General features: G+C 51.0%; 1 protein-coding gene and 1 long non-coding RNA gene across 7 annotated transcripts in view; one reads left to right on the top strand and one right to left on the bottom strand.

The window, feature by feature from the left end:
• Positions 1 to 25286, top strand: part of QRICH2 (glutamine rich 2) — a 60670-nt gene that overhangs the window by 3933 nt on the left and 31451 nt on the right. For 2 of the 6 annotated variants that reach the window (XM_059732154.1, XM_059732153.1), the window contains exons 1-8: positions 2500 to 3193; positions 9076 to 9180; positions 11456 to 11527; positions 12266 to 12382; positions 15144 to 16944; positions 17660 to 17754; positions 24097 to 24219; positions 24599 to 24673. In XM_059732154.1, coding sequence (XP_059588137.1) covers positions 2765 to 3193; positions 9076 to 9180; positions 11456 to 11527; positions 12266 to 12382; positions 15144 to 16944; positions 17660 to 17754; positions 24097 to 24219; positions 24599 to 24673 — 2817 coding nt within the window. In that variant the 5' untranslated portion in view covers positions 2500 to 2764. Of the gene's footprint in view, positions 1 to 2497; positions 3194 to 9075; positions 9181 to 11455; positions 11528 to 12265; positions 12383 to 15143; positions 16945 to 17659; positions 17755 to 24096; positions 24220 to 24598; positions 24674 to 25286 lie in introns of those variants that run through there. The other 4 variants (XM_059732157.1, XM_059732152.1, XM_019494350.2 and 1 more) reach the window with 4 other exon arrangements.
• LOC109284832 (uncharacterized) lies at positions 12884 to 17709 on the bottom strand. The gene is made up of 2 exons (XR_002092421.2): positions 16905 to 17709; positions 12884 to 13233 (listed from the first exon to the last, which is right to left on the bottom strand). It is a non-coding gene; the product is annotated as an uncharacterized LOC109284832 (long non-coding RNA).

Genomic DNA, 25286 nt, shown 5'->3' with positions numbered 1-25286 from the left:
ATTTGGAGGCTTTGGATCAGAAATATTTCAATTTGAGAAAAGCTAGTGGGCTGAGGTAAAACAAGTTTAATGCAAGAAGCGGAGTACTATTGCTGTCTGAGGGTATGGGGGTGCTTTTTTAAACAAGGAAAGCAAATTAAGGATGATACCAATAAGGCATAGACAGTAACAGCCATTGGAGAGTTTATGGCTTAGCTCATCTAAGTAATGGCATTAACTAATGGTTAGAAGAGTAATGGTGTTGACCCCACTGGCCTGGCCAAGTTCCAATTCAGGAAAGTAAAGTCTGCTTTCCAAAATTTGCTATTTCAAATGGACACGCTTCCATTATGATCAGAGGTCTAGGAAATATGACCTCTGAGGGCACACTGAAAGAGTTGGGTTTTGTTTAGTCTAGAGAAGAGGAGATTAAGAGGAAACGTGATAATAGTCTTCAAATATGTAAAAGGTTACTGTAAAAGAGGAGGTTAAACTATTCTCCTTGTCCGCTGGGTGAGAAGTAATGGGCTTAAATTGCAGCACAGGAGATTTAGATTAGACGGTAGGAAAAACTTTCCAGCCATATGTAAGCACTGGAACAGATTACTGAGAGCAGTTGTCATTGGAGGGGTTTAAGAAGAGGTTAAACTAACTGCTGTCAGGGATGGTTTGGGTAGAGTTGATCCTGCCTTGGGGCCCTGGGGATGAGCTAGATGACCTCTCGAGACCCCTTCCCTCTTTATTTTCTATGGTTTGCCGCTTATCTAATGCTGCTGTTTCATGCTACAGAGCTGCAGCAGGGGGAGATGTTTCATGCCAAAAATGCTTTTGAGGCAAATCACACCAGTTTAAAAGAGGAGTACAGACTGGGCAGGATGCCTTGAACCCAGTACAAGTGTCCTAAAGAAGAAATTGCAAGCACTTGGTTATCTTCACATGATGTACAGTTTGGATTGTGAAGCTCCTTCCCATGAGATCTCGTTACAGCCAGGAGCTCTGCAGGATTAAGCAAGGGCTGGGTGTTTTTGACAAAAAAACCCAGCATATTCCTTTAAAAAAAATACTCTTGAATTATGGTGTATTAACCAGTCTCTGGATCCTGAGGCTGGCAGGGGACTTTCCCTAGGGAGAAGTGAGATCAAAGTTTCCTACTGCTTCCTGTGCAGTTTGCCAGTAGTGGCCCCAGTGAGCAGCCGTGTACTGGACTGGGGGAAGGCTGGTCTGATCTGCTCTGGCAGGTCCTGTTTGTAAATGAGGATTTAAATCGGTGGATCTGTATTTACAGTGTCTCTCAGAGATGTGCCTGAGAAACATGGAGGTTACTGCAGGCCCGTGCCTTCACCTTTGCTCAAAGACGGATGCTGAGTTCGGATGCAAACTCCTCTCCCCCTTTCCTTTTGCTACAAGGGGCAAGGAAGGATGATCAGATGATGATGGCAACTGCTGGGAAGCAGAGCCCTGGGTTTTCCCTCCCAACTCCCTAACCTTAGGAAAGCCTCTTCACTGCCCTGCTCCCCTCCCAATCTTAGGCTTAATTTCTGTTAGTCTCCTACTCCCCCTCTTGCCTCTGAGCAGACTGGCTCTTGGGAGCCTTTCCCTGGGTGGGCGGGCTCTCTAGCGAGACCAGACAGGCGGGTAGGAGCTCCTGGTGCCCTGTTTGAAGGCTCCTAGTGGGATTTTCCCCTTTGTTCTCACCTCAGCAGAGCCGGGGGGCCAGGCGGGACTGGATTTTCCTAGTGCAGAGGAGAGGAGCTGCCTGCCTGATACCATCAGCCCTTCCCCTAGCTCAGAGGCTGTCCCCTTCCAGATGTTACCTACCCTCTTCCAGGCATTGGGTGTCCCCTTCCAGATGTTGGGTGTCCCCTTCCAGGCATTGTGTACCCCCTTCCAGATGTTACGTACCCCCTTCCAGGCATTGGGTGTCCCCTTCCAGATGTTGGGTGTCCCCTTCCAGGCATTGTGTACCCCCTTCCAGATGTTGATTGTCCCTTTCCAGATGTTGCATACCCCCTTCCAGGCATTGGGTGTCCCCTTCCAGGTGTTGCATACCTCTAGATGTTAGGTGTCCCCCTCCAGAGGTACCAGCTGCCCACCTGCCCCTACCACCATACTCTTTATATTTTAACCCCTTAAATGCTAATGATTATTATAATGAAGGATCCAGAGAGGTCGTGTGTACCCCAGGGGTGCCTACCACATTTCGGGAGCCCTGCTCCATGCTCCTGTCCCCCTCCATCGCTGCCAACCCCCTCATCCTGGCTGCCCTCGTGCAGGCAGTGCTCGATGCCGCGGCTCCCCCCGGCGCTGCCATGCTGGGGAGGGGGGGACTACTTCTCGAAGCGCATTGCGCCGCGGAAGGCCCTGGGGAGGGGCGGTGCTTCGTCCCTGCCTAGCAACGCCGAACGCTGCGCTGTCACAAGCGGCACCCGGTGATGTAAACAAAGACACATGGGCAGTCGCTGCGGCCAATCGGGCGGCGGGGGGTCCTCAGTGCAACCAATGGGAAGGCGGGGGCGGTGCCAGTGGGTGGCTCTGGCCGGGCATGGCCGTGGGCAGTGGCAGTAGCGGGCAGGATCCGACCCTCGGGGCATAGAGGGAGCAGGGGCGTCCCCTGGCCTCCATGGAGCCGGGCTGGGTCCAGGGCTCTCCGCAAATGCTGTAGCCACCTGTGGGGAGCTCAGCGCCTGGCAGAGGGGCCGAGACCCTGTCCAAGCCCTCCGTCCACCTGCGCGAGACCCCAGTTCTGCGTTTCCCGTGAGACGGCGACGCAGTCCGGGGACGGGCGATGGCGCAGATCAGCTTGTCCAAACTGGCCGACCTCTCCATTGGGACCCCGGAAACCGGACACGTCAATTTTACCGCCCTCCACACCTTGCTCCACGCCATCATCAAGCACCTCAACCTCCAGGACCTGCAAACCGAGATGCGGGAGGAGCCCGCGCCTCCGCCGGACAAGGGCCAACCGCGCCAGGCAGCGCCGCTCTACGCCAACCTGGAGAAGAAAGTGGCCGGGGTAGAGGCTCAGGTGCAAGATGTGGTGGGCCAGCTTCAGGGGCTGGAGAAGCAGCTGTCTGCCCTGGAGAAACTCCCGTCTGGGTTAGACCTGCTGGAGAGGGCCAAGAGCGGCGCCCAGAACGGGTCTGCGGTGGCCGACATGTGGCAAATGATGCAGATGAGGAAGAGGATCGAAGCGAACGAGAACGGCATCTCCAAGGTAAATCATCCCGTGCCCTGCGCCAGCCCGCGTGTCTCGTGGTGAGGGCAGAGGAGCAGCAGGCGCCTGCTAGGATCGCAACGCTGACTGGGCAAGTCACTTGGCAGCTTTGTGCCTCGGTCTCCCCTCGTCGAATTGGGATAGCAGCATCCCCTGGTCTAAGGGATTAGAGAGCGGGAGGAAAAGTATTAGAGAGCCAGCCTGCTCGTGTTTCATGGGTCACTCGGCACCTTAGTACGTGTGTGTTGTGTCTGTGTACGCTGTTAGTGCTGTTCTGTTTTACTCTATAATTCCCGACGTTCGTCATTTCTAATGATAAGCATCGGGACTCCAGATTCATCTCAAGTGAAGTACAGTCCTAAGTGAAGGCGGTTCAGTTCTATTAATGAAGGAAGAACACACCTGGAAGCCAGTCAGCTTAGGACAGCTGTTGAATCAGTAATGATGAGAGCTAAACTCCAAGGGGAAATAGTTTCTGAAAACCCAGAACCAGTTGCCTGTGTTCCCACCGCCTGGTGTACTGGGGAGTGGTGTGGTTTGGTGCGTGCTGTACTTCCAAGGCTGTATCAGAGGTGGGGGAAACGCAACTGGGTGTCACACAGCTCTCCTTACAACTGTGACTTGTGGCATGAATTGTACAAGAGCTGCTCTGCACTGATTAGTCTGAAGCCGCAAGAGAAATAAATTCTGGATTGCTGTTACCCATTTGGTTAAAGTGATGGATAGATGAGGAACCTCCCACCCTGACCCTCCCTAACGCAGTCCATGTTGTTAACTACGGGTGGATCCTTGTCTTCATTCATCTTGTCTTCAGTCTAGAGAACGCGGAGCCTGCGTTATTCTCCCTGGGTTTTCATTCTCCTTTGTAAACGATCTTTGTCGACAACCATTAGGCAGCGCTGAAAACTGAGCTAATGCTGAATTCCAAATTGTCCTCTGGTTTTGGCATGGGGAAGCATGGCTTTCTGGGTTTGCTCGGTTTCCAGCTCTACCCCATCCCTCCGATGTGACTTCTACAATAGTCGGGCCCTTGATGTTTATTCCCGGATCACCTGCAGCTCCTGTTACTTGAGAGAGGCATTATTTTGGATCTCTGAAAATCCAGCCTGTAAGCGCTGTCTGCCTTTGTTTCCCCCATTTGTAATGTGTGAACGATGCCACTGGTCTAGTTCGTAAGTTGTTGGGAAGCAGCCTAATTAATGTAATCAAGTGCTTCAAAATCTTTCTACTCCATGCTTCTCTGCCTCTTGAAGGTTCAGGTCAAGCGTAGTACCTGTTCTCAACCTGCTGGGGGAAATCCCATGTATCTGTGTCCATGAAGCCAGTTTTCCTAAGGTGCACCCCAGGAGAACTGCTCTTCTGGTGTGGTTCAGTACCCACCAAGCTGTAGCAGCTTTAAGCCCACTTTATGGAAATGGGAGTCTCCTTCCTAGCTTGCTCCAGGGGCCTTATGGCTAAGGGCAAGCAAAACTCGGGGGCATCTGAACCCCAAGCCTCCAGGCTTGGGCCTGTGAGTAGGACTCCCGCCAAAGGATTTGGAAACATCTGAAGCCCCAGGTGTGGGTGATGTTTGCTGGTAGTAGGGCCACACATGGTTCTGGACTGACTCACAGATTTGGAATTCGATTTGGCTGATTTGGCTTGGAGCACGGATACATTTAATTTAAAAACAAATTTTACTCCAGGTCTCCAATTGCATTGGCCTGGATCTCTCTGAGGGGTCCAACCTGCACTCTCCATTGAAATCAGCAGTGGATTTACAATAAAATCCACAGCAGATAGTATTGCCACCTCTCTTCCCATTTTGTAGCACCTGTGTCATATGTTATGTCCAGGTCCACATAGGCAAGGTAAGAATATTGTCACCTGCCTCTCTTCACAGTTTCATAGTTGTTAGGGGGCTGGAAGAGACCTTACAGATCATCGGGATCTAAAATTTTTTAGGGGCCCCCCGCATCCGGCCCAGGCCACATTTTTCCCACCCCTGCTCAAGCACCTTACTTGAAGGGCTCAGGGTGGTGCGCCTCATTGAGGCCCTCTCTTCTCCCAAATATTTCTCAGGCAGTTGAGATAATTAGATGTTAACAAATGGCAGCCCAAGGTGTCAGGTTCCCTCCTCCCACTTCCTGCAGCCTCTCTTGGTCAGGCTCTGGGTGCTGTTCGCCCAGCGGTCTCGTTTCACACGCTCAGCAGGAGACAATTATTCTCCCTGCCGCAGCTCCCAGCACTGTCGAGGGTTCACGCCGCCTGTGTCGGGGCTGGGATGGGGGCTCCACACTGTTTCATAGTCTCATAGTAGCTAGGGTCAGGAGGGACCTGAACAGATCATCTAGCCTGACCCCCAGTTATTATTGGGGATCCTACGTCTCCCTCAAATTCTCCTCCTCCTTCCTCCAGCTCTGACTGGATGGTGGATTTTTCTTTTCCTTTTGCCTTCCACGTGGTGTTTGGAAAGCAGGAGAAGACCCTTGTCACTGGGTCTTTTTCCTCCTCTGTCTTCCCTCTGCTAATTCTGCCTCCGATCACAGCCTCAAACGGCTCAGCCCCCGCTCCCACGATGCACGCCCCACTCCTCCATCCTGTGCTCCATAACTGGGGTCTGCAACCCTGATGCTATATATTGGGAAATCTCCCTGCCTCCCAACTAGCTCTGGCTTGAAGTCTCCAAGCCCAGCTCAGAGAGGAGGGACTATATCCCTTGGCTCAGCAGGGACTATACTGTTTTTCTTAGCTCCTGCACTGGCTCCAAGGAGAGAGCATCTTCAAGGAGATGGCAGAAAAAAACCCTGTTCTCTGTTCCTTGGCCACACAAAACCCATAGCTCATTTTTTAGATGCCTCTAATATTTGTGTGACCTGAGCCTAGCAGCCATTCACTGCTGGAGGAAGATCTGGATGCTCCCTCTTGGCTGGAACCTGTTCCTGTGTAGAGGGCTGTGCTTGGGCATTGCTTATGGGTAGTGATGCCTCCTTCTAGCAAGTATAAGGTCACCCTCAGTTTGCTCAGGAAACAGCTGGTTGAAGTTAGCAGCCACTGACACCTGGATCATCTGCTTCAGGACTGCAGCTTCTGGAGCAGACCATGGCATGGAGGCCAGTGGGCATGGATCTGATATGCACACAAGAGCCATGGGTCTGAAGTCAGCTGGCTGCCCCTAAAATGATGCCCAGAGGTGAAAGGGAGCATCATGCTCAAAGACTTGCTCCATAGGAGCTGCATTGCAGTGGTGCTAGGGGGAAGAAGGCAGCCCTAAGACAAAAAAAGCAAATCCCTGGTGAGTTATTCATCCCAGGACATGGCAGGTTTGGAGGAGAGGCACTGTATTTAAAGAGAAATTATCTCTTTTCTGGACCTGACAACAGTTCCTCTTGCATTTTGTATCAGTGCTAAGATTCACGTGACACAGCTATTCCAACCCAATTCCCCAGACTATAAATGTTTAATTATTTGCTGTTGCTGCCTTTTATGGGACTTAATGTACAGGCTGGATTAAACATGTCACTATTGTGGCCTGTGGGAGCTGAGCACTGGCTTCTAATTAGCCTTCAGAATGATTTCTGAATGACTCGCTTCATTGTCAGAGAGCTGATTTCCCACCCGTCACTCGGAGCCATGCTGACACCTTATCCTGTCTGAGTATAAGCCTGGGGCAGCCACTGGTTTGAGCCAAGAATGTCGTCTCAGCTAGGAAACAAAGGTTTAATTCTACCATGTGGGCACCCACACTGAAATCAATGGGAGCTGAGAATGCCCCACACCTGGCATGATTGGATCCTATAATGGCTTTGTGGAATGGTTTGATATATGCTGAGTTAATATCAGTGTGATAACCCATGCAAGGTGTCTGGTAATGGGCAACAATAAACCCCTAAGAGAAAAGAAAGCAAAATTTTTGGTAAAGAAATTGGAATTTCCCACTGCCTAGAGCCAGACTGCGAACTCCATGCAATGGGGTGAATTTATCCATGTGCACAACACTGCAAGGCTCTGAGATCCTATGCTGGCTTTCAGCACGGGGGAGAACTGACCACTTCCCTTAACTAGTCCTCTGAGGAACTACTCATTTAAGCAGCTACTCAGCCCTTTGCATAGGGGGCTCCCCATATAGCCTGCGGTGAATGTTCCTTTCCAGTTGTGCTTCCCAGTTCTTTCACATAGTTCATTGTTGATGTGGATCTAACATTTGGCCAGTCATCTTCAGAAGCGCTCAGCATGGTGCTCTGAGGCTTAGAACATGTCAGGACACTTGGGTCCCTTTCCTGCCTCTGCCACTGAGTCATCTTGTGTCCTTGGGCAAGTCATTTTGCCTCCCCTTGCCTCACCTTTCTTGTCTGTAAATGGAGGAGAATCCCTCTCGCACCCCATGAGGATGAGATGATGCCACCTGAGTCCCTGCTCTGAGAAACTTGGTGTGATATAGAAATCAGCATGTCCAATGTAGGGCTGGCCGAAGGGGGGATCAATGCTTTACTAGAGACCAGCACACTTTAGTACTCCAGACAGCTTCAAAGGGAATGCCCCTGCAAGCTGGAGTCCCTGCCACCATTGCAGCATCCAGGTGCCAACAGTAAGGCATGCCTGGCTCTTTATAGCCACAGTTGGAGGTGTTGAAATGAGGGCACCCAGTCCTGGCAGGTCTTAGAAATGCCAAGCATAACTGCTCACTGAGAGGAGTTTAGCATACCCAGCTCCCCTATTCAGCCAGTCCCTGAGACCTTCGGAGTGCTTTTCCTAATGCCCGTGCCTGGTGACAGCAGGTGAATGCTACTGTCCCCCATTTACAGGGTGAGGAAACTGAGGCACAAGACAAGTGAGTGACAGCTGATAGGTCACTTCATGAGACCGTGGCACAGACAGGAATAGAGTCCAGATCTGCAGTCTCCCCTGCTCCACCCCTGAGACAAGCCTGCAACAGCAGGTGTTGCCTGTTGAGCCTGGGCCACAGGAATAGGCCAAATCCAGCCCACAAACGGTTAAGTGCACTCACCAGGGGTTGGCACCAGCTCCTGAGCACAACAGTGGAGCTGGATACCAGCATATCTGGACCAGAGGCAGGTTTGTTGTGAGGTCAGGGTGCCAAATGCACATGAAAGAAAATGATCCCAGAGAGAGCAAGGTAGTGCCCAAGCTCTGGCAGGAGAAGTCTGCAGAGCCCAAACTAAGCCAGGAAGGCAGGGGGTGAATGAGCAGCGAATGCCTCTGCATTGTGATGTCTTGGCACAGACTTGGGGGCATGTCTGCACTTGATCTCTCCATGCTTTGTTAGGTACCAGTGCAGCATGCTGACCTCCTGTGGGCGCACATGCTGGAGTGGAGGCCCCCTGCCAGGCACTGCCATTTAACCCCTTTGTTGAGTCTAGGAGGTCCTTGCTCTCCTGCCCAGCAGTGGGAAGCAGCCAGGATTAATGCAGATGTTGTCTGTTATTAGCTGCTATTCTTGTTAGTAGCTTTGCTGAGCACCCTACTGTGTCTGACTCTCCATTGGGAAGGATCACAGAATCGGGGTTCCCAGGGCTCACCTAGTCTAACCGGCAGGGTGTCTTGATTATAGAGACTCTGCTGCTTTGCCCTGGTTCAGAAGCCCTTCCAGCTCTATAAGCTGGCTCATTGGCAAGTCCCTTGCTCGCCTGTATCATGCCATCTGCACAGCATTGGCTGCTTGTGCCCACCTTGTTGGGTCCATCTCACGGTACTGTCAGTCAGGTGAGTGTTATTTCCCCTCTAAGGAAGCTGAGGCTCAGAGGAGAAGTGACTTGCCTCCAGTCACACAGCCAAGGCAGTGGCAGAGCTGGGACTAATGGCTCCCTGCCCCGTACTAGACCTTACTGTGGCATAAGAGGTGTCAAAGACTCACACCCCCACCTGCTCCATTTCTGTTGCAGTCCATGTCTCTGTTGCAAGATCTGCTGAACGAGGTCAATGGTGTGAAGATGGCTCAGGCCTACACGGACAACAAGATCAAAAAGATCAAGGAAAAGCTTGGCTGGGTGAGTCGGTGCCCTGCCACACTGAACGGCCAGCCTCCCTCCTGCTGCTTGAGGGGAGAGGTCCCCTTGGCGTCACACAGAGGGGAGCTGAACTGTCCCCTTTCCCCTTAGGAAAGCCAAACACCATCCTGGTCCCTTGAGTCCACCAAGCCCTTGTTCCCTGACACCCCCATGTACCCGTAGGGCACCTGAGGCAGACAATATCACCCTGCTAGGATACTGCTGTCTCCTTAGGGCTCCACCAGGACAGGGCACTGCAGTGTGAGAACCAAGGTGATGGCTCCATCTGACAAGCCAAGGTTGCCAGGGAAAGTAAGGACATTGGGACGAGGCCTGACAGCAGCCCCTCCTCATGTAGAGGACATCATGCAGCACTGCGTAGGGGTGGGAGACAGCCCGTATCCTGCTAACTGCTGAAGAAGCAAGTGCTTCACAGATGGGATAAGGGAGCCCAGCACTGGACAGCAGACAAAGGACCTGTCCATGCCCCTTTAAAGACTGCAGCAAGGAGCCATCCTTCCATGCCCACAGGGGAGTGAGTCCCCAGGGAGCTTCCTCCTGACTAGTGCTGGCCTTGGGTCTCTGCAGAGAAGCGGCTGTTGCCAGGAGGGAGAGAAGCTGAGCCTCGTGATGAAGCCACGGGGATGTGGCAGAGGCTGGCTGTACCCAGCTCACTGATCACCCCAGCAGGGAATCCCCACTGTGGCCAACTGAGGGGACACTTGCATAACGTGCTGTCTCCCTGTGGGGACACAGCATGCTGCAAGGGCTCGTGGCTTTTTTGCAAGCCTCACAGGGGTTGGTACAGGGAAGGAATAAACATCTCGTTTCCTAGAGCGTGGAGAGACAGAAGCTGAGGGGCGGCCAGGGCTGAGCCCTTGCTGTGCATTACGTGCTTGGCACCTCTGGCCCAGCTACCAGCTCTGCCCTCATCCCTCTTCCATTGCTGGTGCTAGACTTTCAGCTCCTTCCTCTCCTATTGGCCTTTTCCTGTTACTCAAACTTCTGAATGAAAGAGATTGAAGTAAAGTTGACTCCAGGCTCCTTTCTCCATCCTTGTGAATAAAAGACCTGTGCTCCACCAGTCCACCCCCTTTAAATCCATTTCTGACACTCGCTTCTTCCATGCCAAAATCTATGGTGGTGAGCGCCAAAATGATTCTCAAGGAACTTGGTCAAGTTCAGTGATTTAGACATCTGAGGCTGGGCTTGGAGGTTTTTCCTTGGAGACATTTTCTGTGGATTTGGTACCCATTATACATCCCCATCTGTATGTAACACTATGAATTTAAAAGAACTCGTTTAAAGTGGTGGTTTTACTTGCCTGCTGTGTTTTGAAGGGCTGTGACCAAAACCAAAAAAAACCTATCCTATGTATAAACATCTCTCCTTGTCCTAGTTTTTAACCCTAACTCACGACTGACTTCAAATTAATACAGCTAACTACCTCTCTCTAGTTTTTAACGTCATTTTAGATAATCAAACCAGAAAGGGACTTAACAAAAACCCAATTCAATTATGTTGTTCCCTTCATATGCCTGTAGATGGTTTCGCAAGACCTTACTCAATTTTCCGGGACATTTACTGATCTATTTTGCACTTCGCTCACATCATTGGTCTCATTAGTTTTGTTTTCTATTTATAGGCTCACTTCATGTTCAACCCAAAGTTGGTTGTGTTGATGTTTCTAACACCAGGTTACAGAATCATAGGAAAGTAGGGCTAGAAGGGATCTCATGAGGTCATCTAGTCCAGGTATGTTTGAAAGGATACCATCCCCTTGAGCCTATGTTTTTGGCTTCTGTCTGCTATCAAAGCTTACAAATTTACAAGAACTGAAGCATTTAGACTCAAGGAGCACTCCTGTGTGTCTCTTCTTGCTTAGTTGGTAAATCCCTTGGCATAGTCAGTTAGGCTCTTTCAAACAACAGTGGAAGCCAAAATGTTTCACAGGCAGGAAAATATGAATGGGAAACCACCACTTGGGAAGTGGACCAACAGAGAGGTGCAGGAGCTGAAACAGCATTTAACTTGGCTTTTAAACGAACCACATTGGAAGTTGGAGATGCTGGTGCAGAGGAGGGAAGAATATAAGCCACTATGTATATTGTGTATGCAGGCACGTATATGCACAATAGAGCTGAAGTTTTCTCTCTAAATTGGCCATGCCCCTTTGAAAGCATTCCCACTCCCTCTCCCTCTCCGTCTCCGTCTCATACACATACACCCAGTTGCAGAAGGCTGACTAACTTCCCTTTCTTGCCTCCTTTTACAGCTAAATCCCCAGGAAGTTGACAGTCAACTGCAGGTCTGCTTCATGGATCAGAAGAATCTGAATACTGATTTGGTATGTTCCTGGGCAAAAGGCCTTATTTTTTAGTTGCCAGGTCTTTCCCTACCTCTTTCCTTGACTTTTTTTTCCAGTTAATCCTTCCCGATCTTCCTTGCTTCTCCTCCCTTGTTATGCATCTTATTTTCTCTGGGTCTTCTAACTCAAGGTCAGAATAAGAATCATTAAGGCTCACATCCTGAAAAGTATTTGGCATCTCTGGTGCTTAACAACTTTGATGCCCAGCCTGCCTCAGGGTCAGGTTTTAAGATGATCTATGCACCTCAAACCACTTGTAGTAGGAGTCAAGATTTGGCTAGGTTTCTATATTGTCCTCCTTCCTAATGATAGAGGAGGAACAACTCCAGGTTGATCCATAGGCCTCTCTTGGTTTCCCCCCTGCCACCATGAGATTGTTCAAAGATAGGAAATGTCCCTGCTCCTACGAAAAGGAGTGATGGGGTAGACAGCTCAGGAAGATCTCCATTGTGGAATCAAGGATGCTGTTCCTTTCCTTTTGCCTTTGCCTGGCTCTGTGTTTTCACTGCATCTTTATTGATCAGTCCCAGAATAAGTCTGAAGTTCATTTTATGGAACTTGTGTTCCCTGTCTACCTATCATCTAGGGTGATTCCTGACTTACTAGTCTCCAGGAGTCAGTGGAGAAAACAGCAAAGTCCCTTTCTGAGAACAGCAGTAATACAGGACATAGAACCATCCTTATGTACATGTGTTGGTTTTGGTTGTTTTTCTCTAGAAAAGTCTAGAGCAAAGACTGAGCCTCTATCCAAGTCCAGAAGAACTGAGTAACCTGGTGCGATGGGAAATTCTGGAAGACTGCCTCGTGACAAACAAAGGCAAGACCCCACCTTCTGTGAGTGTTTCATTCAGAAGTGGCTGGTGGGGTGAGAATCTATACTTGGCCTGTTTCCCTACTTCCGCAGAGACAACAACTTTAATAGAAGGGGAGGGAAGGGAATATATAAATCAAGGCCTTTCCCTGTCCCCTGGAGGTTTGGTGCTGAAGGATTTGACCCATGTTTGCTGTTGAAAACTTGCTTTCAGGAATGTGTAGCTCCAATGCCATGAATGGTCCTCAGTGATCAGACTGGGATTTGTACTTGAGCAACCTCATAGCTAACAGAGGTTTTGTTTGTTATGGACTGTCCATGGATCTATGCATGTCACAGCTGTCTACGTCCCTAGGGCCACCCGGGAGTTGTTAGGGAAGCCCCATAAGTGGTTAAGTTACCACATAACCTTCTACAGCACCATGCAAGTGCCAACGTTATTAATTAACCATCTTGTAGGAGTCACCGTGTCATTAGTGCACCATGTAGGTAGTCGAACAAAGTTGTATGCCCACAAGCCAGCGTTTGAATGCATGGGTATATTGTAGAGCAGCTGTGCAAGGATTGACTGTTTTAGGCAGATTCAGTGGGGGTGTCAGACATAATTATCAGCATTTTAGCAGTTCCAGAAAATAGGTGAAAAACATGTGGAACTGCAAATCCTGGAACACTGATATGGTCTATCAAGCCGAGGAAGCAATTATGGATCTTCTATGCCGGTTGGTATTCAGCCAGATACTTCACAATCACCCAGATTACCTACTGAGATCCTGCGATGGGCCTCAGGAGGGAAGAGCTGAGAGGACAAATTGCCCCAAAGGAGTCCAGTAGCCATGGCAGTTCGTTTCAGGACTTGCTTCAGAGCCCTCTGGTTCTAAGAGCCGACAGGAGCCAAAAAAAGCAAAACAAAAAATCAAACAAACCATGAAACCTTTTAGGCAACAAGTTAATTGATCAGTTGGGAGCTTCTGTTCCATGGCTAACCTGCAGTGAAATAATCCTGATAGTCTTTCTGGTGCTGCTGTTTTTTATGTCAAACACTTTATGAAATGAACCTGTATCTTAGAGAGACAGATGCGTCTACACAAGACAGTAACAGCACAGTAGCCTCATTTTACAGGGCAAAACCCATGCTAATAGGCTACTGCGCAGTATTGTTAGGCTACTGTACAGTTAGCATCACTAAACTGCATGGGTTACTGCAGTGCACCAGTTACTGTGCACTGATTTAGTATTTGGTCATCCAAGGACTAAACTTAATGCACAGTAACTACAATGCATTATTGAACACACAGATGCATCCACAGAGATCAGCTGTGCTCTTGTTAAGATTGAAAACCCTTTTTTGTATAATAGCTATCTTTTCAAAAGATTTACAGGTATCAAAAGGTATGTGCCTCCTGAAATTGCTGGTTCGAGATAGTGATCCAAATATAGGCCCAGTGCTTGCATTTGACACTCAAACAATGTTTTGCCCTCCCCACTTTTTCCACCAAGACCTGGGGATCAAACCCTAACCTAGTCACATCTAACATAGTCTCAGTCACTCAATCTTTATTCTATCTAGCACATGGTATCCATTGCCCCTTTGGGGGGGTAAAATGGAAAGTAGTATGCAGATGAGTTTAGACTCTCTGCATGCCCAATTCCCAGGCTCCACACTGTTGGTAATGCCTGAGAGTAGCTGGGAGAGTTTGGAGCCAGTCCATTTTCACATGACCTGGGTGACTTCAGGATACATGCTGTGGCCATCAAACTTGAATCATGCCCAGGCAATGTCAGTTTTGGGCTTTAGGCTTAGTCTACATGAGAGTCTTGCTAATGGTTAGCCAGCACTCTCTGTCTGGATACAGCTGTGCCCATGGAAGGAGGATTCTGCTATCAGAGCTTCTGTCATTGCAGGAGGTGGTGTAGTGAAGCCAACAGAAGAAAACCCTTCTGCCATCACAGGGAACCCCCTCCAGGAAGCTCTACCACCATAGCTCCTCCAACAAAGCTGTGGTGGCAGCATCCCTACAACATAGACCAGTTCTTGCTCTCTACAGGCACAAATAGCTGCCATCTGCCTCCGTTAGGTTGGGTTTTACTTGAGGGAGATGTAGCGCAGCTATTTTGTATGCTGATGTCTGCCAGAAAGGGGGTGGGGGAAGGGCAGGGGGTAAGACTAAAGGGGTAGAGGTTTTAGGTGGTGGTAAGGAGATGGAGGCTTATGGAGAAGGGAGAATGAATGGAAGGGTTGAGTGAACCAAGCCAAGAGGAAGGGATAGAGATTGAGGAGGATGAGAAGAAGGGCAGAACACTGAGTTCAGGGATGGGAGCCTGTTGATCAGTCCCACCTCTGTGTACTGGGATCCAGAAGACCCTCAGCCCCTTTGAGGGGGACAGGGTTGAGCTTCTCTCCCCATCCCCTCTGTATGTGCTGGGATCTGGAGGCCACCATTCCCTGTAGGGGTTTTGAAGCTCTTCTCCATTCTGCTGCTCCCCACCTAATGTGTGCACCAAATACCTGTGTCCCTGCCCTTCTGGAAGTGTGAGAGACCTTCTTCCTCTCACCCCACTGTGAGCCAGCCTCTGAGAGAGCCCAGCCCTTCTGGCTACAGAGCTGAGAAATGACCACAGACTTCTACAGCTGCTGTTTCTCTCTCTAATAACAAAAGAATAGCACACGCTCTCGAAGGGGAAGCATGGATGGGCTCGGTCTAGAATGCCCCTGCCCCCACCCCTGCTGCTTGCTCTGTGGCAGTGCCCCCCTGTAAATCATTTTCCTGTTTGCTCTGTTTCCAGGCATCCCAGTCTGTGGAGACCATCATAGGCCAGACTTCTCTGACCAGACACCCAGGTTTAGCCACTGACACCCCTGCCAGGAAAGCCTCCGCCATTGGGGTGGGGGCTTCAGGGAGCCAGGTGGACTCTCTCAGAACTGCAGGGGGTACTTCCAGGATGCAGACTGGTTCTCCTGGGACCCAAGAGAGCACCCCATCAGTTCAGACCAGGATGGCTGGATCGCGGGGAAGACCTCCCTCTGTGTTGGGAGGGACCTCCGAAACCAGGGCAAGCACCCCCTCTGTGGCAGCAGGGACCACTGGGACCAGAGCAAGCACCCCCTCCATGCCATCAGGGAGCCCTGGGACACGAGCCAGCACCCCCTCAGCACCGCCAGGGACCCCTGACACCAGGGCAAGCACCCCCACCACACCTGCAGAGATCTCAGGGGCTCAGCCCAGGGCTTCAGAGGCCCAGGCAGGTGGTCAAGGAATCCAGCTAGATTCCCCTGGTGTTGGGCCCAGTTCCCCAGGGACTCAGACTGGGCCTGCTAGAGTGTCACCTGGGGTTGTGGGGACCCAGGAAGGTGCTCCTGGGATGGATGTTGATGAAGTGTCTCCCAGTGCCTGGCCCAATGCCCCAGGGACACCAATGGGGGCTCCAGGGACTGAGGTGGGACAGCCAGGCACTTGGCTTGGCTCACCAGTCACTCCAGGGATCCAGGCTGGGGCTGTTGCTCCGCCAGTTCAGGTGGATGGTCAGGCAGGGACTCCCAGAGCCAGGCACTGGGCTCCAGGACTTCCAACAGGTGTGCTTGTGACTCAGATGGCTGTTCAAGCAGGGGCTCCCAGCACACCGGGGACCCAGGTGATGCCTTCCAGAGTCGGGCCCAGCATGGCAGGAACCCAGGTGACACCTCCTGGAGCCTGGGCTGGTGCACCAGGGACCCAGGTGACACCTCCTGGAGCCTGGGCTGATGTACCAGGGACCCAAGTGACACCTCCTGGAACCTGGGCTGGTGCACTAGAGACCCAGGTGACACCTCCTGAAGCTGAACCCAGTGCACCAGGGACCCAGGTGACACCTCCTGGAGCCTGGGCCGGTGGACCAGAAACCCAGGTAATGCCTTCTGGAGCCTGGGCCAGTGCATCAGAAACCCAGGTGATATCTCCTGAAGCTGGGCCTAGTGTGCCAGAGACCCAAGTGACACCTCCTGGAGCCTGGGCAGGTGTTCCAGAGACCCAGATGACACCTCCCAGAGCCTTGGCTGGTGCACCAGAGACTCATGTGACATCTCCTGGAGCCTGGCCCAGCGCTTCAGGGACCCCAGGGGACATGCTTGTGCCTCAGACAGCTGCCCCAGCAGGACCTCCAGGAGACTGGACTGGTGCTCCTTCAACTCCATTGGCCATCCCAGGAACCCAGGCTGGGCCTCCTGTAGCCCAGCCCAGCATGCCAGGGCCCCAGGCAGGCTCCCTAGCATCTCCATTGGGCACCTCAGCATTACAGCCTATGGCACCTGCAGCAGCATCCTCCTCTGCCACCCAGCTTGTAGTTCCATCTGGGCCTTATGTCACCCAGACCCCCTTGGCAGCATCTCCTGAGCAGAAGGACAAGCTCGGAGCCACCGTTTCTTTCCTACGTGAGTCCTCTGCATCTAGCAGTACTACCAGCCGCTACAGCGAAACCATGGAGGCCCTGCGCCAGATGGGGCAGCTGGCCAACCTCTACGCTGCCCTGAAGGAGCAGGTAAACCAGCTGGAAGAAACCAAATGTACCTACTCAGACCTCAACAAGCTGAAGCAGCTCCTCTTGGATGCAGGTAGGGCATTCCCCCACATCTGGCGCTTTCCTCACAGGCTTCAGACCTTGGGTTGCGATGCAGGCAAATTCCAGGCTGCTCTTCAGGGTCCCAGGTGCCACTTTAGGGAGCTCTGGCCTACCTCTCCACACCTACAGGGAGACTGAGAACAGTGTGAATTACCATTGAGTTATGCTGCCAGTAGGTTTCTACTAGATGTACTGGTGAGCAGCACTGTTAATAGCTAAGGGTGGTTGTCCTCCCCCACACTGGATCCAAAGCAGGTGGCCATGCTTAATGCTTGGGGCTGGCTATCCAGTAAGCAAGTACCTCATAGTTTCAGACCACCACACACTGTAATGGCTTGACTAACCTGAGGGTGATAAATAATCAGCTGTGTGACTCACGCCCTGACTTTCACGGGGGCCTTTGGTTCAGATCACTGTGGGTAGAAGTGGGCTTTCCCTCCTCTTTGGATCATTTTCTCATTCATATCAACGTATCTCATGGCATTTCCATGCCATGCCTTGCCTTGCCCCAAAGCCATACAAGAGTGCCCCAGAAGGGCTGGGGGGCTGGCTAGGGAGGGGTGCTGGGATGAATTCTGTTGCATAGGTGAGCTCACACTGGTTTGGAGGCTATTACTGGGAATCTTCTTGGATGTAGCTGCTTTCAGGGCCTGGCACTGCACTAAGCCATGTAACCAACCCTGCAATATTTCCTTGATGACATAAAGCCCGGAAGAACGTCCCCAGCCTCCCTGCTGCTGTCCTGGACCAGCTGTCATCCTTGAAAGACATGGCAGAGGACATGAGAAGCACAAAGGAGAAGGTTAGTGGGTGGTATGTCTCGGGAGCTAAGCGGGCAGGGTTGAGACAGGTCTGATTATGTAGTCTGTGAAGCTGGGAGGTTGGCATTGGTGAGGCTGTCTTTGTGGTCAAGACTCTGGCATGAGTCTTGGAAAGCAGGAATTTGATTCCAGGCTCTTAACAGATTCTCTTGGGTGAGTCACTTCATTCCTTCAATGACATTACCTTTTGTCTGGTCTCCTTAAACTAGAAGCTGTTTAGGGCAGAAATTCGTACTATATATCTTCTAAATGCCTACCACAATGGTTTCACGTGCTCAGCTGGCTTCTAGGCACCATCTGAATAGAAACAACAATAACAAGCAGTCTGAAAGGAGAAAAGCCCTAGAAAAGAAGGGCAAAAGGGTGATATTGGCTTGTGTCTCCCAACCCCTAGGAAAGAGAGGCCTGTGCTCTTCAGAAACCCCAGCCAAACCCACCTGTGCTGCACTGCGTGCCAAGGGTCCTTTTCTACTGCTGAGAGATACTGAATTGTCTCGCCTTTTGTGTTCAGCTTTGACGGGAGAAGACAGCTGGGGCGGGGGCAGGAGTATATGTAGCTTTCTAGCTACAAATATATGAATTGAAGGTCCGATCTTCTGGAGACTTGCTCTAAAATGAGTGTGTTTTATGTTAAGCCATTAAGCTCACCTTGGTCCTTAATACCGGGAGGTCAGTTCTGGTGCAAATCCTTTGAAATGAGTGGAGTAGCAGCTACTTGCACAAGGGTGGCTTCTGGCTCTGGGTGTTTTTGATGGGTAGTTAAACCCAGCATTGCCAGAGGGTGGGTGTCTGCCCACTGGGCAGAGGTCCATGCAAGCAGGCCTATGCCCTGGAGTCCTGACTCTTGACAGCTGTCATGGTTCTAGATAATCAATCTGCAGAATGTCTTGGAAGGAGTGGAGGTTGCAGGAGCAGGCCAGAGCGCGGAGGAATCCAGTCAGATTAACCTGCAAGTAGCTAAACTCAGGTAAAAGGAAATGACAGCCAGGGATATGTTTCTTTGCCCATTTTCTCCTGCGTAATGGGCTTCACTAGCAGGCCCTGCTGCCCAGGATCTAACAATGCGACTGAGGTCTGGACTCTGATATACATGTAGATGGAGTCCAGGGCCCCAGAGGATGCACCATTTTCTGCTGTGCAGTTGATAACTAATCAACTGCAAACTAGTAACTAATTGTCACCCCTGACAATTGCTCCCACGTGGTTCATACAAGGCAATGCCTGCACTGATCTAGGACTGAACTCCTGTTAACTGGTCCTAGCCCAAATGGCCCATGAAGAACAAGGCTGCTGCCTGGTTGCATACCCCATAATCAGTGGTCCATGTCCTAGGGGCTTATGCTGAGCTGAACCACCTAGTGTTAAAGATTGTATGTCCAGGGCTGACCATGCTAACTGGCATACATCTCCCTTGGCTTGACTTGGAAATGAGTGAGCTTCACCCACCTTCCACCCAGAGGCCTGGTACTTCATGGAATTGTCCTGTATTTGGTGACCCACATGCATTCATTGCTGTCCCTGGGTTAATATACTGTCATGAGCCGTCATGGGTCCCTCTGGGACTGAGCAAAGACCTGGACTATTGTAAATCTGCTTGGGGCTTACTTTAAAACTGGGCAGTGGTAGCCATAGTAACTGAAGGACCCTAGGCCTGGCTCTGGGTTTGACTAGGTTTTATACAAAGTAAGATGTGCCAGGATGACCTCTGTAGCTAATGTAGCATACCTGGGGGAAGGATACTGGTCAGAGCAAGAAGGCACATTATTAAGGGTCTGTAAGAGGGCACCAGCACCACAGAGTTGGGGAGGGGGAATCACCAAAACAGGGCAGATAGGGAGAATTTTGTCAGCTAGAAATGAAGGATACACCGGGCGTGGGAGTGGGTTTTGCTAGGCAAGTCAGTCTTTAAAGGTGGAGTCATCTGTTACATGGTGGTCTGGGGTCTTCCTGGGAGACTTCTGGGAGGTGTCTGGCCAATACAAGACCTCACTCCTTGCCCAGAGCACAGGGGCCTGTCCAGCCAGGCTCTTTCCAGGTGCCCAGAGCTGGCTCTGCATACTCAGCCCCAAGAAGCTGGAACAAACCATAGGAATAACTGGATCCCCTGAACTGACCTGAAGTTGGCATGTGATATGTGGGTTTCTAACCCACAGAAGTATCTTCAAGCCACTATAGTAGGGAGGCAAATTCTGCCCTGAAGTTAAAGGGTGGGGACTTTGGGAGAGTTGTACCCAAGCTGCATTTGGTCCTGAGAAGGGTTCATGCCTTCCTGTGCTGTGTACCGCTCCCTGTCCCTGGCTGCTACCAGCCCCACAAGCAGCCTCTTGGCTCAGCGAGTGATCCTTTGTGGTGTTGGCTCTGTGGTCCAGATCGACGGTGAAGAACATAGAGAAGGAGCTGCGGAAGCTGAGAGAGAAGCAGGATCAGGGCAAAGCCAAACTGGAGCAGTCGGTGACCGACACAGCCCTCTGTCTCCAGGACCAGGTCAGGCAAGAGCCAGGGCCACTCGCTGGGTTCCCATTAAACCCCCGCTGCTTGGAGCTGTCTGAATGGCGTTTCTGGGCATTGGTCCCCTTGTGACTCCTCTGAGTTGTTGCTGCTGCCCTTTGTTATGCAGTTATTTAGGGCATCAGAGTCCTTGCAGGGGTTTTCTACAAGATTTCACCTCTTGAAGCCAGTGTCCTAACTGGGGCATGGCTACCTGGAGCTGGCCTCCCTGACTGCTGTTTTCATCTGTGAGCCTGCTGGGGAAGGACAAGAAGAGGGTGGACTCAGAAAAAACACTTTCTCTGGACCCTTAGGTTCACAGGGGAAGCATGGAGGAGGTGACAACACTCCCCTATCCCATGGGAGACTGCAGATCACAGCCTCCCAAATACCGCAGGGATGGCTGTGGGCAGAGCTGTAGGGTCTGAGTGCACGTGGGGTAGTTAAGCAGCCTTGTGCCACCAAGGTGTTCCCCCACTGAGGCACTTTGCTAAGATAGCGTGGTGGGCTCCCAGCCAGTCCAGCTTCTGCAGTGCTTCTAGAGCTCTGCTCTGTGCTGAGCGGCTCGAAGAAGGGATCCTAGTAACAGCTCCTCCAGTGTAACAACCTTGAGGCAAGTAGCTGTGACCCCCACCCCTGGTTTTTAAGGATGTGTCCACACTGTGTACTTGCTCCCTCTCATATGTTCAAACCCAGATATACAGTGGCAGGGTCGCTCCAGGGATGTCCATCCTGTGACCATCCCTCAAGACCTCTGTCTGCCATTCTTAAGACCTGCTTGAGAGAAGCAGTGAGAGACACCCTCAGAACAGCTTCCCCGCAATATTTTTGGGTTTGGCTTGAATGAGCAGGAGTAGATGGGCAGGAGTCTCCCTGCCAGACCATGCCAGGGACACAGCGTAAATGTACCTTGAGAGGAGCGCTGCTTCAGCTGTTCCTGACTGGAAAAGTTAGACCAGACGGTAAAGGCCAAGAATGGCTGAGACTCATCCATGGGTAACATAGGCTGCCTGAGGTGTTGCTTCTGGGCACTGGGGATTTTACCAACAGGTAGTTTTTGTGGCACCATATGGGTCAGGCAAAAGCAGACACTGTCCTTCCCTGGCACTGGTTGGCAGTGCCTGGGCATTAGAGAGTGCTGACAAACTCACCTTCTTCTCTCCCCTGCCTACAGTTAGACAAGCTTAGGTCTGTGATAGAGGGCATGATGGCCTCCTCCTCCACCTTGCTTTCCATGAGCATGCCCGCTGGCCTGGAGACCACCGAGCCAGCACTGCATGCTTCATGCCCAGCCTGCAGCATAGATGTCAGCGAGCAGGTTAGCCATCTGTTCAAACGCTATGAACAGCTCCAGGACTTAATTAACAGCTTCATGAAGCGGCGCACACAGGGCAAGGCATCCAAGAGGCCGCAGCTGAAGAGCCAGGTGAGGCCTGCGGAGGGAAATGCTGGGGGTTATTATACAGGCTTTCAGGAGGGAGCTGGAACCACCAGTCTGTACCGGGTGGAGCCAAAGAGTGTGAGAAAACCACTGCAGCAGGGATCTGAGCAGCAGGATATGCAGATAGCTGTTGGGAGTAGCTGAACCCTGAGGAGGAGGCAATAGGTGGGAGTCATGGTGGTGACCAGCTCTGCTCCTCTGCACCACACAGTAGCAGAGAGCTCCAGGCTTGATGGGCTGCCCTGTAGGGTTTCTGGATCCTTGTCTGGCCTTGAGTCACTCCTGCTGGGTGGCCCTGTGGATGGATGCCCCGATCCTGGGTTTGGAGGTCACAAATCAGAGTGAGCCGGGTGCTTTGTGGCCTGGGTGGAGCCAGCGCTGTGTTCAGTGACCCTGGTCAGCACTGCCCATGGTACCAGACCTGTGTAGATTGGGTGCTGGTAGGGTTGGCTGAAGAGAAGTTCTGGAAGCCAGGATAGGTGCATTGGCAGAGCCATGCATGGGGATCTTGAAGTATGCTGCATGTCCTGATCAGCAGAGCTATATCTGTGGGGCAGCTGCCCATTTCCTGTTGGGCACAGGCTCCAGGAGCTTTGGAGGAACCAACGTGGCACTCTGTTGATCCAAGCTCACGTTCTCTGAAATGTTTAAGGAGAAGAAAGAGCATCACAGAGTTGGAAGGGTCCTCCTGTCCAATCCCCTGCATTGATGCAGGATGCCCTGTCCCTAAGTTGTCCCAGAGATCTGCCTGTCCAGCCTCTTCTGGGAAACCGCCAGGGGTGGAGATTCCCCAGCAAGGAGCTGGGGATCAGAGTAGGTTTGCTGATTTGAGTCCATTGCAGTCATGGGGTTTCCATTTTTTTCCTGTCTTTGATCTCAAAACAGCTGCATTTCCACCCCATGCTTACATACACTGCTCAGTTTTCTGTGAGATCTACAAGCCATGGCAATGGGAACTCCCACTCCTTCTCCTTGCAATCAGGCACACGTATTACACAGGGAATAACCTGTCTCTGGCTTGATGCCATTCTGATCAGCATTTGGATGTAATAGAGTTGGAAAAAACCGCTAAGGCATAACCCGAAGGAGGATGGGGCTCCACCCACCTGTATTGCCAGTGAACAAGGAACGTGGGATTAGAGAGGAAAAAGAGGCCTTTCTGAGCATCAGTGGCGCTGTTGTATTCCTACCCATCTGCTGTTTGGGATAACATAGTGGCCTAACGATCTTTGGACCTTAGCATCCTTACAGTGCAGCACTATGTGGAGCTGATGCAATGCTAAGACATTATCTCATTGATGTAATCTAAACTACATGTGGGGCTGAGAGCCAGAAGTCTTAAATTCTGTCCTAATTGTTCTGTCTCTTATCTTCCCTTTGCCCCTGTTTCTGACTCACTGTACGAATCTACTAGGGGAGACTATGAGGTTGGACTGTGGTATATTCTGAAGACACTATAGAGATGAAAAGGACACCTGAGGTAGTGGTTGGGTTTCAGTAATTGTTGTCTAGATTCCCCAAATGGCAGGTAACCTTTTTTTATAATCTAGGATGAATTATCCAGCACCTTTCTACTCCCTGGGGTGGGAAGAGGTGGGGCCCTAAGGTGCAAGAATGATTTCCAGGGCTAACTGTTCAGCTGCAGCCTCTGGTTTAGCCTCAGAGTAGTCAGTTGGAGCTGTAAAATGGGTTCATTTTGTACAAGCAGATCTGAGAGAAGGGTGAGCAGAGGTACTATCCCTGACTGCTGGTTTTGTATGTATAGAGTGGGTACCTGATAAAACAACAATCGGCCTTGGGAAGTTTGCAGATTTTCCTCCCAGAGTAGGAGAATTTCCGATGGGTTCTGACTTGAGCCAGTTCCAATACAATCTCTGGGAGCTAGCACAGACCTCCAGACTGAAGACAGGAAGATGATCTTTCCTCAGATGACATTGCGGCCAGCTTTTGCCTGGTTTGTGTCCAGCAGGAGAGGGTGGATCCTGAACACCTCATACAGCATTTTGCTTGAGGGGGACCGGAGACTAGTTAGGTTTGGAGCATGGGGCATGTCACCTCCTGGTCATTGATCTGAATTGAGTAGCTGCAGCTGAAAGTCTTTGCCAGTGGATAACATGTGAGTGACTGACCGGGCAGTCTGGGTGAAGCATTTTGTAGGTCCTAAGCCCTATCTCAACATGGGCACAGAGGGCAAATTCATGGCAGTCCCAATAGTGAGGGCAGTGACTAGCTGGACCAGGGGAGACTGAATGGTTGAATGTAAGTGATGGTGGAGGATTCTGATGAGGCATCACCCCACTTGCCAGGCTGTGTCCACTCTCCAGGCCTGGGTACCTGGCAGCACTTCCCTAATTATGGGGCTTTGTTTTCATTTTCCTTCCTGTCTTTGAACCAGGATGAGGAGCTGCTGAATCGCATCCAAAGCACCATCATCAATGTGCAGGAAGACTGCGAGAAGCTCAACACTATCACAGGGAACCTCATCGAAGAGCATCGCCAGAAGCAGAAAGACATTGATGTGAGTGGCGGGCCTGGCCAGAGGGGCAGGTATCAGCGTGGTCTGTTAAGTGTGATGAGTTTTAGCCATGCACATGTAGAAGTTAGGCTGTTCTTAGTGTTGCTCATTCTCATGATTCACCCTCATCGGCAAGCAGTGGGCAGTGAATGCCCCTGAGAGCAAAGAGATCCCAAGACAGGAAGAAAGTGTAGTCATGGAATATGCCTAAACTTCACCCTTCTCATCCCCACCCCTGCCTTGCTAAATTTAATGGGGGTTTAAGTTCTCTGAATCCTAGATGCCTTCAGGTGGTAACAGGGAGTTTGTGCAGTTGCTGGGAGGTGACAATGAATGACTGTGCAGTAGGTTTTCATCCCCTGCTCTCCTGTGTACCTTGCAGGTTCTGTTCCAGTCTCTGGAGAAACTGGAAAAGGAGAAAGCAGACAAGGAGCATCTAGAGATGGAAATCGATGTGGTAAGGAGAGGCACAGGCATTGGGTTAGATGGAGATTGCTACCATCTGTGCCTTCTGGCACAGTCTCAGGCAGGCAGAGTGAGATTACAGGTTCCCCCAGGGGTGGGAGGCTGATCCCTAGCTTCAGACCAAAGATCTCGGATCTACTGCTTCACCATGGGCAGGTCTCTTGAGATCTTTGAGTACAGGTTTAAATGGGGCTAATGACACTTGCCAGCCCCTGTAAGTTGTTCAGAGATCAGCTGAAGGAAAGCACTAGATAAAGGCTGAGATGTTATTATGTAGGATCTATATGATGCTTTGCATCCTCTCAGTGCAACATGAACTAATGAGACACATGCGTGCATTCTTCGTGTGTGTTTGTGTGTGTGTGTCTAAAAATAAGTCATGAACTGTACTGTGTGGAAGTTGGAATTGCCAATTCCAGCCTCTGATTTTGGTCCCTTGAGTGCTCTGGGTCCAAATGAACCACCACGAATTTTCAGATGTGCTGAGCAGCCACTGTTCTAACAGCATTTAAGCCAAAGGAGACTCTAGTGTAGAGTTGTCCTTGAGGTAATCATGGATGAGTTAGAGGGGTGAGCTCCGTCCCAGGTTTACAAACTCTTCTGAA

The sequence above is a fragment of the Alligator mississippiensis genome, chromosome 8 (genome assembly GCF_030867095.1).
Source record: "Alligator mississippiensis isolate rAllMis1 chromosome 8, rAllMis1, whole genome shotgun sequence".
NCBI lineage: Eukaryota > Metazoa > Chordata > Crocodylia > Alligatoridae > Alligator > Alligator mississippiensis.
The sequence above is the reverse complement of the archived record's forward strand: the minus strand, read 5'-3'. Positions and strand labels throughout refer to the sequence as shown.